General features: G+C 33.3%; 1 protein-coding gene across 25 annotated transcripts in view; it reads right to left on the reverse strand.

Moving 5' to 3' along the window:
- PPIP5K2 (diphosphoinositol pentakisphosphate kinase 2) overlaps positions 1–14,399 on the reverse strand; it is a 71,648-nt gene that overhangs the window by 36,077 nt on the left and 21,172 nt on the right. For 21 of the 25 annotated variants that reach the window (XM_081826491.1, XM_081826490.1, XM_031040407.2 and 18 more), the window contains exons 11-19: positions 14,025–14,111; positions 12,993–13,068; positions 12,802–12,911; positions 12,008–12,093; positions 9,305–9,430; positions 9,040–9,161; positions 8,599–8,781; positions 2,381–2,522; positions 1,391–1,614 (exon numbers count right to left, since the gene is read on the reverse strand). In XM_081826491.1, coding sequence (XP_081682617.1) covers positions 1,391–1,614; positions 2,381–2,522; positions 8,599–8,781; positions 9,040–9,161; positions 9,305–9,430; positions 12,008–12,093; positions 12,802–12,911; positions 12,993–13,068; positions 14,025–14,111 — 1,156 coding nt within the window. The remainder of the gene's footprint in view (positions 1–1,390; positions 1,615–2,380; positions 2,523–8,598; positions 8,782–9,039; positions 9,162–9,304; positions 9,431–12,007; positions 12,094–12,801; positions 12,912–12,992; positions 13,069–14,024; positions 14,112–14,399) is intronic. The other 4 variants (XM_081826489.1, XM_031040477.2, XM_031040458.2 and 1 more) reach the window with 1 other exon arrangement.

Below are 14,399 nucleotides of genomic sequence, written 5' to 3' on the forward strand. Positions count from 1 at the left end.
TGGTGGGTATTGAGGAGGGCACATTCTGCATGGAGCACTGGGTGTTATGCACAAACAATGAATCATGGACACTTCATCTAAAACTAATGATGTAATGTATGGGGATTAACATAAGAATAAAAAAAAAAAAGGTGAAAGAATTCATTTCGCAAATCACTGAATCATACAATATACCTAAGATTGTCTATATTATACATCTGACCAAACAAGTAAGCAGTGTTCTCTCAGGCTGAAAGAATAAGCTAATCTTTAACATGTACACAAATAATTATAGGTAAGTTGTGTACTGTCTGAATTCCCAGTTTTTCAAAGTTTGTAGTTTTTCCTGAACTTTGTGTGAAAATTAAGGGCCACTGATACTATTTAAACCATTTTTATATGTATTATTAAGTAAGGCTCTTTTTGTTCAGCATCTTCATATTTTTCATGTATTCCATTTTTTCCCTGCTATTTAACTTTGGTTCATAGGTGGAATGTCTGATCTACTCCAATCTCCTCTTTATAATATCCAAATAATCTTTAGTCACTGAGTTGAAAACAGATCCCAAATTTTGGAGAAATTGAGGGACACCTGGGTGGCTCAGTCAGGTAAGTGTCCAACTCTGGATTTCAGCTCAGGGAATCTGGAACCATTTTCTGCTAACATATCTCACTTGTCTTGTCATTTGTCTCTTTATTATCAATCTGATTCTCTGCCTAATTAATTTCAATTATTTGAATTCTGGTTACACCTTTATTTTTATTCTCCTATAAATGAAAAGACCCATGACTTGCACCCTTCCAATAACAACTTACACTTCAACCTCTAAATAATTTTTTAAGGGGTGCCTGGGTAACAATTAAGTGCCCAACTCTTGATTTTGGCTCAGGTCATGATCTCAGGGTTGTGAGATCAAGCCCCACGTCAAGTTCTGCACTGGGCGTGAAGCCTGCTTAAGATTCTCTCTCTCTCCCTCTGCCCCTCCCTCCCTGCTCTCTCTCAGAAAAAATTTTTTTTTCAAAATACTTGCAAACTTTACATTGGGCCACAGCTACCTTTTTCTCCCACTCGTCACATACTTCCATAGCACAGAATTGGTAGGTAAATAATAAATAGCCAATAAATATTTCAGTGATTTATTCTGTTCTGTTTTCAGTTGTCTTGTTAGTATATTATTGTTCTTTAGGAGTATCAATCCTTAAATTTTAAAGTCACTATAATCAAACTATTAGAAAATCAAGTAATGATTTAATATAATAAAAAGCTTAAAATATAAATTCATAATTACTTTCCTTTTAAAATTTATGGATTTTATAGGGAGATGAAAATCAACTGTCTTTTATCCAGTGATAGACATTTTAAAAGAATCTACAAAACACTATAAGAAAACTGATTCCTAGATTTACTTACCTGAGGGATAACAATATCTGCTAATGCCTTCGAAAGCCTATATAATTCCATTGTATTTTCTAATTTCAAGGAACCATTATGCTGGACATCATATTTTATACAGTCATATATGTCAGGGATTTTACTAATGTCATATCTTCCATTCTTTGTTTTAAAGTCTTTCTCCAACTTGGACCATCTACGTAGCATAAGCTCTAATGTTTCACTATGGTAAAGCTGAATATCTAAAACAACATAACATATTTAGCATATTAAACTTAGAATCAGATTAAGGGCATATACAAAAAGTTGATAATTAGAAACTTTTTTTAAATGTCAGAGGTAAAACTGTTAAGAAGGTAGGGAATGTTATCATAGTCATATACCATTAGCAACCATATATTCTGTAGACCTAAATAAAAGATATAAATAATTGGTTTAGGACTTGGGTTTATAAAAGACCTTCCCGTATGTTACACACTTCAATCATCAAAAGAAAAAGAACAACAATTATAACAAAACTCTTTTAGGCTATTTTCAATTCTGAATTTTAAGTATTAGTCTTTTCTTACTAGATTCACAGAACTAACAGAATGGACAGTCTTTAGCAGAAAGGAGCCTTACAAATTAAACATTTTAAGGGATTTATTTTTACCAGTAAGAATCCTAGATTTCAAAGTTGCCCAAGTTACAACAAGGCTAATCTCAGAGTTAGAGCCCAGATCATCTTCTTATTGTTTGTTTCTTATTATGCTGCCTATTTGCTGCTTAACTATATGGCAATGCTACAGAACTATTCAAATAATAATATTTTATTATCTTTTTCATGCTATCATAGAGAAAAGAAACCATAACCTAGCTATTATTCTTCTCCTGGATGTATGTTAACCCATAACTAGAATAGTATGAGGCTTAATTTCTTAAGATTGATACATCTTATTTTAAAATGTTTATAGTATTTGGATAATAATTTTCATTTGTTTCACGTTCCAAGGAACACATAATATTTACCTGATGATTTGGGATCTTCCATTCGATGTCTGATTTGAGAAGTCAAACTCTGTATCAAGGAATAAACTTTGTCACAGGTCTTCACAGGATTTTTAATTAAATGCATTGATTTGATAAGAGAAATGCTTCCAGATGGAGTAAGCTACAAATGAGGAAAGTGTAAATATTACATCTAGTTATGCCTAATTGTCCAAGAGAACAATATAAAAAGTTTTCCAATAGCTGGAGAACAGTTCCATATCATAAATTAAGATGATGCCCAAAATAGAGTAATAAGATCAAGAAGGAAGTAAAAATCTCAGGATTTCATGTTTAAAAAATAGTAAAGATTAGTTATCGTTAGATTACTCACAGAGAAAATTTAGCAGAAGTACTCTAACTTATAGTGACAAACTGCTGACTCAGTATGGTTCTAACCATTCAACATATATTTACATGCAATAACCCTAACTGCTGAATTTCTATATTGTATACCTGAAACTAATAAAATACTATTAACTATATTTGAATTAAAAAAGAAAAGAAAGAACATAAAAATAAAACAACACCTGAAAAATGAGGAAACTTCCTGTGTTTAAAAAGATAAAACACTAAAAATAAAAAAATGCAAATGACTGAAAAATAACAAATTAAATATTAAAATAGCAAAAAGAAATTTTAGAATTGAAAAATACACTGGCTGAATTAAAAGCACATTAAATACAGCCAAAGATAAATTTAGTAAATTGGAAGACTGGTGAGAAAATTTTATCCATAATAAAGCATAGAGACCAAAGGATGAAAAAAATTTTTAAAAATGATAAGAGAAATTTTTTTTTAAAGATTTTATTTATTTATTTGACAGAGAGAGAGATAGCGAGAGAGGGAACACAAGCAGGGGGAATGGGAGAGGGAGAAGCAGGCTTCCCGCTGAGCAGGGAGCCCGATGTGGGGCTCAATCCCAGGACCCCGGGATCATGACCCGAGCCCAAGGCAGACGCTTAACAACGTGAGCCACCCAGGCGCCCCGAGAAATTTTTAACAAACATGTATTTAGAGACCCAGAAGAAGGTAACAGATGCTACATTAAAGACAAAAATCAAAACCATAAAAACAACTTCCCAAAACTGAAACCACAGATCCAAGAATCCTAATCTACTAGCAGGATCAGTTTAAAAAAACAATCTAGGGGCGCCTGGGTGGCTCAGTCGTTAAGCGTCTGCCTTCAGCTCAGGTCATGATCTCAGGGTCCTGGGATCGAGCCCCACATCAGGCTGCCTGTTCAGCGGGAAGCCTGCTTCTAGCTCTCCCTGTCCCTCTGCTTGTGTTCCCTCTCTTGCTGTGTCTCTCTCTGTCAAATAAATAAAATCTTAAAAAAAAAAAAAAAACAATCTACATCTAAACATACAACAGAAAAACTGCTGAAAATCAAAAGTAAAAATGTTAAAAGTGGCCAGAAGGAGTTATAAATAAATAAATAAATAAATAAATAAATAAGACTATCTTCAAAGGTATAACAGTAAGATCAACAACTGACTTCTCAAGGGAAACACTGGAAGCTAGAAGAGAGTGTAACAATATCTTCAATGCAATGAAAGAAAATAAATTCTATCCTAGAACTCTATACCCAGTGAAAATATCCTATAGAGTCAAGTTGAGGGGCACCTGGGTGGCTCAGTTGGTTAAACGTCCAACTCTTGATTTCAGCTCAGGTCATGATCTCAGGGTTGCGAGATTGAGCCCCACGTCAGGCTCTAATGCTGGGTGTGGAGCCTGCTTAAGATTCTCCCTCTTCTTCTGCCCCTCCCCTCACCCTCCCTTCCTTTAAAAAAAAAAAAAAAAAGTAAAGTTGAAATAAAAACATCTTCAGACAGAAAAGCATTCACCATCAGTAGACCAATAGAATTAATATAGTTGTTCAGACAGAAGGTAAATGCTCTTAAATGGAAACTATGGACTTCAGAAAGAATAAAAAGTAATTTAAAGGGCAAATGAGGGGCACGTGGGTGGCTTTCAGCTCCGTTCCTGATCTCAGGGTCTTGAGTTCAAGCCTCTCATTGGGCTCCACGCTGGGCATGGAGCTTACTAAAACGAAATATAACAAAACAAAAAACCAAAAAAGGGCAAATTAATGGATAAATCTAAATAAAAACTCCCTGCATAAAAGAATAATAAAAATGACATTGTACAGTTTAAAAGATACAAAATTAAAATAAACAATATTAAGAGCATAAAAGTTGCAGGCTATGCAAATGTTACAAGGATTTTAAGGCTTGCTGCTAAATGTATGGTTTCAGGACTAGCAGGCATTGGCATGAACTGGAAGCTTATTGAAAGCAGAATCCTAGTCCCCAACCCAGATATGAGAAATCAGAATCTGCATTCTTAACAAGACTTCCGATGATTCTTATGCAAGTTAACATTTGAATAGTATTTTTCTAGAGTCCTTGCATTGTCCAGGAAGAGTAAGAGCACTATGTATATAAACATTTGACTTTAAGAAGTTATAGAAGCTTACTATTATCTCTGGGGTAATGACAAAACAAAAAATAAAATAAAATATAATTTTTAAGCTAACAGAGAAATAAGTAAGTAAAAAGTACCAATTTCAACAACAGAAGAGAGAAAAATTATAAAGGCAGTATAAATATAAAGCCCTTGAAAATATAGTGGATTCATATATAAATTTGTCAATAATTTATATTGTAAATAAAACTGCCCTAAAGATTTTCATAATACATTTAAAAAAGCCCAGTTATATGCGGATTGTAATAGATACACCTAAAAATGTAATTTCAAAAAGTCTGAAAGTAAAAAGGTAAAAAAGATGTACAATGCAAAACCAAGTAAGAGGGGGAAAAACTGTTGTTGCTATATTAACCTCAAACTTTCAAGCAAAAAGTACTGATGGAAATATATCGTTTCTAAATTTGTATCTATCTAATAACACGGCATCAAATATGTAAAGCAAAGATTAAGAGAACTACAAAGACAAGGAAAATCCACAATTAGAGTGGGAAATTTTCACACACAACAGTGAAGAAAGAAAAAACAAACAAAAAAATTCGGGAAGAATTTTTTTTTTACTAAGATGGTATAAAGTTAGAAATAAAGTTTAACTCAAATGCCATAGGTTTTGAAATTCTAAAAAAAACCCTCTGACTAATCTATGATCAAAGAAGAAATCACAAAGGAAATCAGAAAATATCCCAAACTGCACAAACCTCAAAATTTATGCATGCAGTCATAAAGGGAAATTTATAGCCTAAAGTCTGTATTTTAGAAAAGACTGAATATTCATGAGTTAATAAGCACACAGCTAGTAACACGAGTTTACAGAAGTAGAAGAAATACAATATTAAACAAATTTAGTCAAATGGAAAACAAGTGCATAATAAAGAGGACCCACAAATTTAAGATATTTCTTTGAAAGGACTAATAAAATGCATCAACCATAGTTAAAATGATCAAGAGAAAAAAAGTACAATGTTATGAAACAAAAAGCGACATCTCTACAGATCCTGCAGACGTTACAAAGAATTTAAAGAGGATATGATAAACTTCTACAAGAATGTAATTTAATACTGACACAAAACGTAGTAACTGAAAATTACTAATTACTCTGGAATCCATGATTACAATGATTACATGATTTCCCACAAAGAAAATCCCCATAGGATTTACTAGTAAATTTTATAAAACATTTAATTAAAGATATGTACACAAACTCCTTCCCCAAAATAGGACTCCCTAATTTTATGAGACTAGCATAATTCTGATATTGAAACCAGAGCAAGACATAAGAATAAAAATGTGAAGGTCAACCTGACTCATGAACACAGCTGTAAAACTCCTAACCAAAAAATAGTAAACCCAAACCAGTGAGATATATTAACAACAACAATAACAAAATATATACATATACATATAAAAGTTGAGTTTATTCTAGGAACCAAGATAGCTTTACATCCCCCCCAAAAAATCATACGATACAAGAGATAAAAAGGAAATAATGATAAAATTCACTAACTTTTCATTTAGCAAAACAGGAACAAAATGGAATTTCCTTATTTTGAAAAGAATAGCTATTAAAAAAAACTACAGAAAACATTTAGTGGGTAAATCTTAAAAGCTTTCTTTGAGAACGTGGACAAGAAAAGATATGCCACTTCTATTTAACACTGTTTTCAAGCTGCTAGTTACTGAAGACAAGAAAAAAAATAATAAACAAGATCCAAAAGGAAGGAAAAAAACCTGGATGCATTTAAAGGATAAAGAAAAATCTACAGATAAATTATTAAACTAATAAATGAGCTCAATAGGGTTGATGCATATAAAGTCAATATTAAAAAGCTATTTCTACATAGCAATAATCAGAGAATAAAATTTTTAGAGGTACTATTTACAACAGCATTAAAAATATATTAAAAGATATACATTTTCAGAAACTACAGATTCAATCCATGTAAATCAATACTGCAACAGGATTTTTGACAGCTTATTTTAAAATTTATATGGAAATGCAAGAAAAGCCAAGAAAAACTTGAAGAAGGAACCATGTAGGACTTGGGTGATCTTGTATTCAGTGGCACAGGATCAAGAAAAGAATATAGTATAGAAATAGACCACACACATATATATATTATAAAGATGGTACCACAAAGTAGAGGGAAAAGGACAGTCTTTCAGTATATGGTGCTGAAGATCATACATAAGAATATTTTATGATCTCTAATTAGAGGGGAATGGTAGATCCAGGCATCCAGTTATTGAATGAGCAAGTCATGGGGATAAACGGTACAGCACAGGGAATATAGTCCATGGTATTTTAATAGCGTCGTGTGGTGACAGATGGTGGCTACCCTTGTGCTGAGCACCGCACAACCATATAGTCTTGTCTGTCTAATCGCTGCGTTGTATACTTGATACTAATAAAACGTGTGTCAATTATGTTTCAATAATTAAAAAAAAGATATTAGACTACATAAAAAAATGCACAGAGCATAAAGGAAAAAATTAAACTTGGAATTCATGAAAAATAAGAACCTCTGCTTATTGAAAGACATCATGAAGGCTCAGAGTAGGTGGCAGGATTTAGAATACATATAAAAAAGGGCTCATATCCAAAATAATTTAAGAACTTCTACCACTCACTAAGAAAAATACAGACAAGCAGTAGAAAAAAAGGACAAGAGACTTGAAGAGAAGGCCTCATGAAAGGATATCTAAATGGTCAAAAAATATTAAAACCACACTGAGCTACTATTACACATCCACCTTCAGAATGGCCAAAACCAAATAGTCTGAGAATACCAAGAATACCAAGAATAGAGACTACGTAGAATAATTATTATTCTGCTGGATTTCTGGTAGAAGTGTAGGTTGGTTCAATAAATTTGGGAAACAGTTTGACATTACCTACTCATACTGAAACATAAGCATACTGTGGGTCACAACAATTCCAATCGTAGAATATCCAAGAGAATGTATGCTCATATGCACTAGTAGATACACAATGACAGTCATAACAGTACTAATTTTAAGAGCACAAAACCGTAACAATGATACAAGAATCTATATAAATTATAGCATATTCATAAAATACAACGTGGGTCATCAAACTATGGCCTGGAGGCCAAATGTGGCCTGTGGCATAGCCCATGAGCCAAGAATGGTTTTTACTTTTTTAAAAGGTGGGTTAAAAAACAAAAAGAATGTGCAACAAGAGACCAAATGTGACCCACAAAGCCTAAAATATACTATCTGGTCTTTTACAGAAAAAGTTTGCCAATCCCTAAAATAAAATACTACATAGAAGTGATTACTGATTAACTATGGAAATTCTCAAAAATATGGATGAACGTCACAAACATGATATTGAGCAAAAGAAGCCAAACATAAAAGAAAACCTACTCTATTGTATGAAAGTTTAGAAAACAGCCCAAACGGAGACTGCAGCAGTTAGGGATGCATACTTAGCCAAATAAGTTTCTTGATATGAGAAGACTATAAAAAAGAGCACTAATAAGTCAGGATAGTAATTAATTCTAGGAGACTGGGAAGGAGTTGCCATTGAGAAGGGGCACACAGGGGTCAGAGGTGTCCCAATGGTCTATTTCTGTATCTTGATGGTGGCTATAGGAGTATTTGCTTTATAATACGATAGGCTCTAAGTTTGTTTTACATACATTTCTGTATGTGCATGATAGTTCACAAGGTAAGAGTTTGCTAAGACCCACCTTTTCATAGTCTTCAGCAGTAAAGTCTCTATCTTTCTGAAGTATTTCATGAAGTCTTGCTTTCACACGTTGCTGACAACTGCTCAAGGAGTCACTGTCACTATCCAAAAGGCCATTCATATTTGCACTTTTTACCATCTGAACAAGAATGGGTGTAAGCTCTCCTTCTAGAGCTAAGAGCCCCTAAACATATTGGATAAAGCCAATACAGATTTTAAAATTAGTATGCAAATTAATAGAAAGCATTTTAATATTTACTTTGTTACATGCCAAATTTCGCAAGGTATAAGCTAACTATTTGCAATAAACTTGGTTAATAATACAGCCCATCACCATTTCAGGGCTCGAGTTTGAAATTTCAAATTTGGGATTTTTAAACATTGCCTTAGCAAAAAGTCTTCAATGACATTCCTAGCAATTCTAAGAAACGTTTACTTGTACCTTTGCAAAAGCAGCTGCAGTCATCTGGACTCGTCCCTCATCAGAGGCATATATTTTGAGGTCATGTCGGTAGGTACTATGTAATCTCAGTAAACCACAGCCAGGAAATCCTGCATAATCTCCTGAAAATAAATACTCAAATCACTTAAGCTATATTTTTGTCTCACTATATTTCTATAAGCTATTTAGTAACATTGCAAAATAAACGAAGATTTGAAAACATAATGCACAGATTTAACCAAATTAAAGAAGCGCCAAGATTTACCTTGACCTCCAGGATACATACACCTGAAAGCTCTTCCAAGTTCTTCAGCCTGGACCCTGCCTGCAGGAGTTAGTTCTCCTCCCCATTTTAGAACCAAAAGTAAGGATGGTTCTTCTCTTCGGCTGTCTAAGACACATGTGAATGGAGAGAGGCAAATGTCAAGTTTATTTTTTCTCATTTTTTTTTTTTAAAGATTTTATTTATTTATTTGACAGAGAGAGAGGGACACAGCAAGAGAGGGAACACAAGCAGGGGGAGTGGGAGAGGGAGAAGCAGACTCCCCACTGAGCGGGGAGCCTGATGCAGGGCTCAATCCCAGGACCCTGGGATCATGACCTGAGCCGAAGGCAGACACTCAACGACTGAGCCACCCAGGTGTCCCACGTTTGTTTCTTTTAAAGAGACGTATTTCAAGATTAATTTTTTCTTTGTTCTATCTTCTGCAGTGAAATATAGCTTTTATGTAAATTATTTTGTTCCTTTGAACATACCTATCTTTGTAGGCTTTTGCTTCTGTCAGGAACACCCTTTGCTCCTTCTGTTAAAATCTTACTAAAATTTCAAAATCTCTTCCATACGGTACGAAGAAGGCTCTTTCTCAGTTTTCTGAAAGAAGTATTGTTTCTACCTTCCCTGGTCTCATAGTGACATGACACCAATAGTATTTGCCCAATATATTTAATTTAGTTGTGCTAGCGATGTTAGATTAAGAGCTCCTTGACCAAAGGATCAAGATCTTGTCTTTGTATCAAAAGTCTCACATAAAAGGTAATGTTAGCTGAAGTGAAGGTGTATACATTTTTATGATGAGGAATCAATGATTTGCATAATTTTTAGGAAGGTGTGAGATGAGAAAGCCTGAAATTTATTATAATTTAAATTTATGAATTATATATATAATAAAATGTAGCCAAGAGCAGCTTTTTAAATTTGGAATTGTGCAATCTCTTTATGTTCCCGACCAAAGATTTTCTCAGATATTAAGGGAAGTTCCACAAGCAAATGAGTTTCTATGCTTAATTTATCTGCCCTTTATCATGTCCTAAGATCTGTACTGGGCTACAGAAACAAAGGTAATTTAAAAATAAGCAATAAGGGGTGCCTGGGTGGCTCAATCAGTTTGGCATCTGCCTTCAGCTCAAGTCATGATCACAGGGTCCTGGGATCTAGCCCCCTCTAGCCCCTGGGATCTAGCTATGTCTCCCCTCTCTCTCAAATAAATGAATAAAATCTTTAAAAAAATAAAATTAAAATAAATAAATTAAAAAAATAAAAATAAGCAATAGAAGTGCTAAAAAACTTAATGATGATTCATTAAAAGTGATAGAAATCAACCTTTTTCCTGGGACTAGACAGTAGTTGTATGTGCTTTATTATGCAGGCCAATATTAATTTATGGAAGGATAATTAATTAACAGGCTTTTTCAATCAATTCAATTATTTATTGAATGTTTTTTATCACGAACATTAAAATATAAGAAATTAATCTGTACTGCTATTAATCACAAGTGTGACAAAACAGCAACATGTCAAATTTTAAAATACATTTATAAAGATCAACATAATCAAACTTGTGCTTGCATTTAAGACAATCATTACTTCAATTTATGCCACTATAAATAATGACATTGTGAATATCCCCAAAGATCAATCTTTCCCTGAATATATGACCACTTCCTTGGGATAGATTCTTCTAAGTAGAATTAAGATAGAAGCATATGAACATTTTCTGAAGTTTCTAATATATATTGCCAAATGACTTTACAAAGAGTTATGTCAATTTATACTCCTCCCAATAAACTGAAATCTGCTCACACTGCATTCTCATCAACATTCCTTACCATCAATCTGACAAAAGAATAAAACAAGAAAATACTTTGCTAGTGTGTTAGGCAAAAGTAGTTACTACTACTATTATCATTATTTTATTGGGCATCTACATTTCTCTATGAAATGGCTTCTCCAGCCCCTGCCCATTTTTCTTTTAAAAGGTAAATGAATTTATGGAGTTTTATGCTGACTACTTTAGGAGATGGACCTGACCTTCTTTAAATGCCTATTCTGACTTTTTCAGTGGAGGAAAATAGCTATATTAGAAACATGTTTATTATGTATTTTTTCAGTCTTTTTGTACTTTTTGAGTTTTCTTCCTGTATACTCTGCCCTCTTTTACCAAAAGAGGAAGAAAGGGGTCCATTAAGTAACATGTAGTTATAAATAAACTTTCTGAAACAATCCCAGAGTAAAAGGGAAGTCCTAAGCAGTTTCTAAAACAATAAAATCTATCCTTTACTCAAAGGATCAAGAATAAAATCTATCCCGGGCGCCTGGGTGGCTCAGTCGTTAAGCGTCTGCCTTCGGCTCAGGTCATGATCCCAGGGTCCTGGGATCGAGTCCCACATCGGGCTCCCTGCTCGGCAGGAAGCCTGCTTCTCCTTCTCCCACTCCCCCTGCTTGTGTTCCTGCTCTCGCTATCTCTCTCTCTGTCAAATAAATAAATAAAAATTAAAAAAAAAAAAAAGAATAAAATCTATCCTTTATTTAAAGGATTGAAGAGAAAGTTAACAAAACTCTACTTTATTTTTCCTTTATTCAGCATGTCAGTCCCTAAATTATTACACAGAAGAGGGTCCAAAGGTAGTAAAATCAGTAGTTAAGTCCCTACACATAATTAAAACACAAGAGGCATTAATAGTGATATACCTTCTTCTTCACTAGATGTTTTAGGACAACCATGAGGAAGGTAAGTTAATTGGACTTTACGATTTATTCCAGAAAAATGGCCATACCTGAAAAACAAAATGACAAGCAGAACAATTTTTAGTAAGTATTCAATGCAACCTCCTAAAGAAAAACTAAAATCCATCTAGAGAAAACCTAAATCTACATATTAATGTGCCCTTCTATTTTTAATTAATTGATGAATTCTCTAACATATCCTAGCAGAAAATCTCTGTACCATAGGTACTCACTCATTCTAATCACACCAAAAATGAAAATACAAAAAATTTCTCTACAAAACTTAGACAATTTTGAAGAGATGACAAAGTATAGAAATATAAAAAAATAAATGTATGGGCATCTAAAAAATTAAAGGAAATAAGATTCTAAGGGGTTAAATATATAAAGCTTACAATTGGAATACCGGTGTTATCAATTTCACTTGATTAAAACATAGTTCAAAATTGTTTTTTAATTAAACAGCATTTAATCAGTGGTCCTGTTAGTAATTTGGCTTTCATCCTAAGTAGTATTTCATAAAATATCCAAATTCCTCTCATCCCAAAATGAAAAGTAAAACTAAAACAATAACCTTCAAAACAACCATCTGTTTTCTCACTGTACCAATAAAAATCTCACTAGACTTTCACTAATTTCTCTTCAGCTTCAGCAATAAAGTGCAAAAAGATCAAACTGTGAAGGAAATTTAACAAACTCATACATTAAAAAAAGAACACTGTAAAAATAAAAGTTAAGAGTTTCAGAAAGATTCTCACATTTCCAATACAGTCTTAAGTTGTTCAAGTTTTGACTTGTTTTCTTCAATTTCAGAATCATTATTTTGCCCCAGCTCCATAAGAAGTTGTCGGGCAATGTCCAGCACTTCCTATAAAATAATAAAGAACTGAATTTTTATGTAACTTTGTCATTAGCAATTTAAAACCAACAAGAAATAAAATGCACTTGCCTGTAACTGTTTTGGCTTTTTGAGTTTTAATTTCCCAGATTTGTATCCATCACACTTTTCAAAAAGATCAAAAAATCTTATAAAAAAAGACAGCACAGTTAGTTCCTTGCAATAATTAGTATTAACACTATACACTTACACAAATCACTTATAAATGAAGATACGGGACTCAGATCTATGGATTTCAAATACTGTGTGTCCTCTTTCACTAGAGAAGGTTGCTCCTCCACTGAGTGATAAAAGTTACTATTCTCCTGAGCACATGAAACTAACAATCATTAGATCATTTTTAAAAGTTTTTCTCATGATGGAAACTGAGTATATGACTGTAATACTAAGTATCATATTCTTTGAAGTCACTGCATACATATACATATTAAAAAATGTTTCAACACATATTGATTGGCTCAGGTTTTTAAATTTTATTGTTTCCAAATCAAATACTGAAGAGAAAAAAGATAAACTTCCATTCTACTAATTTCTTCTAGAAGGTTGAGAGGTTAAAGACTCATAGAAAGCAATGAAGAGAATAACAAACCAAGATTAAACACAACATCTAAGGATGTTTATGCCTTTACAACAGTAAATGAAAGCCAGATCAGATGGACGATAATTGATGGATATTACCATAATAATTTTCAAATGCTGATACATACAATTATTTTACATGGATTTTGTTTGCATCCAGTGGTTTAAATTAATGGCCAAGAAATGGGAAAACAGTTTTTCTTTTTTTTTTTTTTTAAGATTTTATTTATTTATTTGAGAGAGAGCGAGAGAGAGAAAGAGCACAAGAGGGGGGAGCGGGAGAGGGAGAAGCAGACTCCCTGCTGAGCAGGTAGCCCGATGCGGGACTCGATCCCGGGACTCCAGGATCATGACCTGAGCCGAAGGCAGTCGCTTAACCAACTGAGCCACCCAGACGCCCGGGAAAACAGTTTTTCTATATGATGTATTAATCAAATCAGGTAATCACCTATCATAAATCTTAAATTATCTCCTGAGTGTTAAATTATTCCCCCTAAAACATACTTTTGATGCCTCACTTCCATTTTCATTTTTTGTTTTGGTGTTCGATCCCCATGACGTATCACAGCTATGACACATCTAAGTTCCATCCTAAAATAAAAAAAAAGTTCTCAATTTTCTAACAAAGATTTCTGTTATATAATTGAGACTAATACAACATCTCATTATTTGTTTAGAGCCATCTTTTACCATTTCAAGGTCTTTCCCATGAAGAACAGTACTTGTAACAACCAGTTGATTTTATCAAATTCAATCTTAAGATTTTAAGAAGCTGGAGGGGAAGTAATATTAAGCTATATATCAGCTTCCTCTCTAGAGATGGCTATACTCACACTGGGATAAAAGTAAACAAATGGCAATCCTGGAACTTCATTAACT

The sequence above is a fragment of the Leptonychotes weddellii genome, chromosome 7 (genome assembly GCF_054177405.1).
Source record: "Leptonychotes weddellii isolate Sample4059 chromosome 7, ASM5417740v2, whole genome shotgun sequence".
Lineage (NCBI taxonomy): Eukaryota > Metazoa > Chordata > Mammalia > Carnivora > Phocidae > Leptonychotes > Leptonychotes weddellii.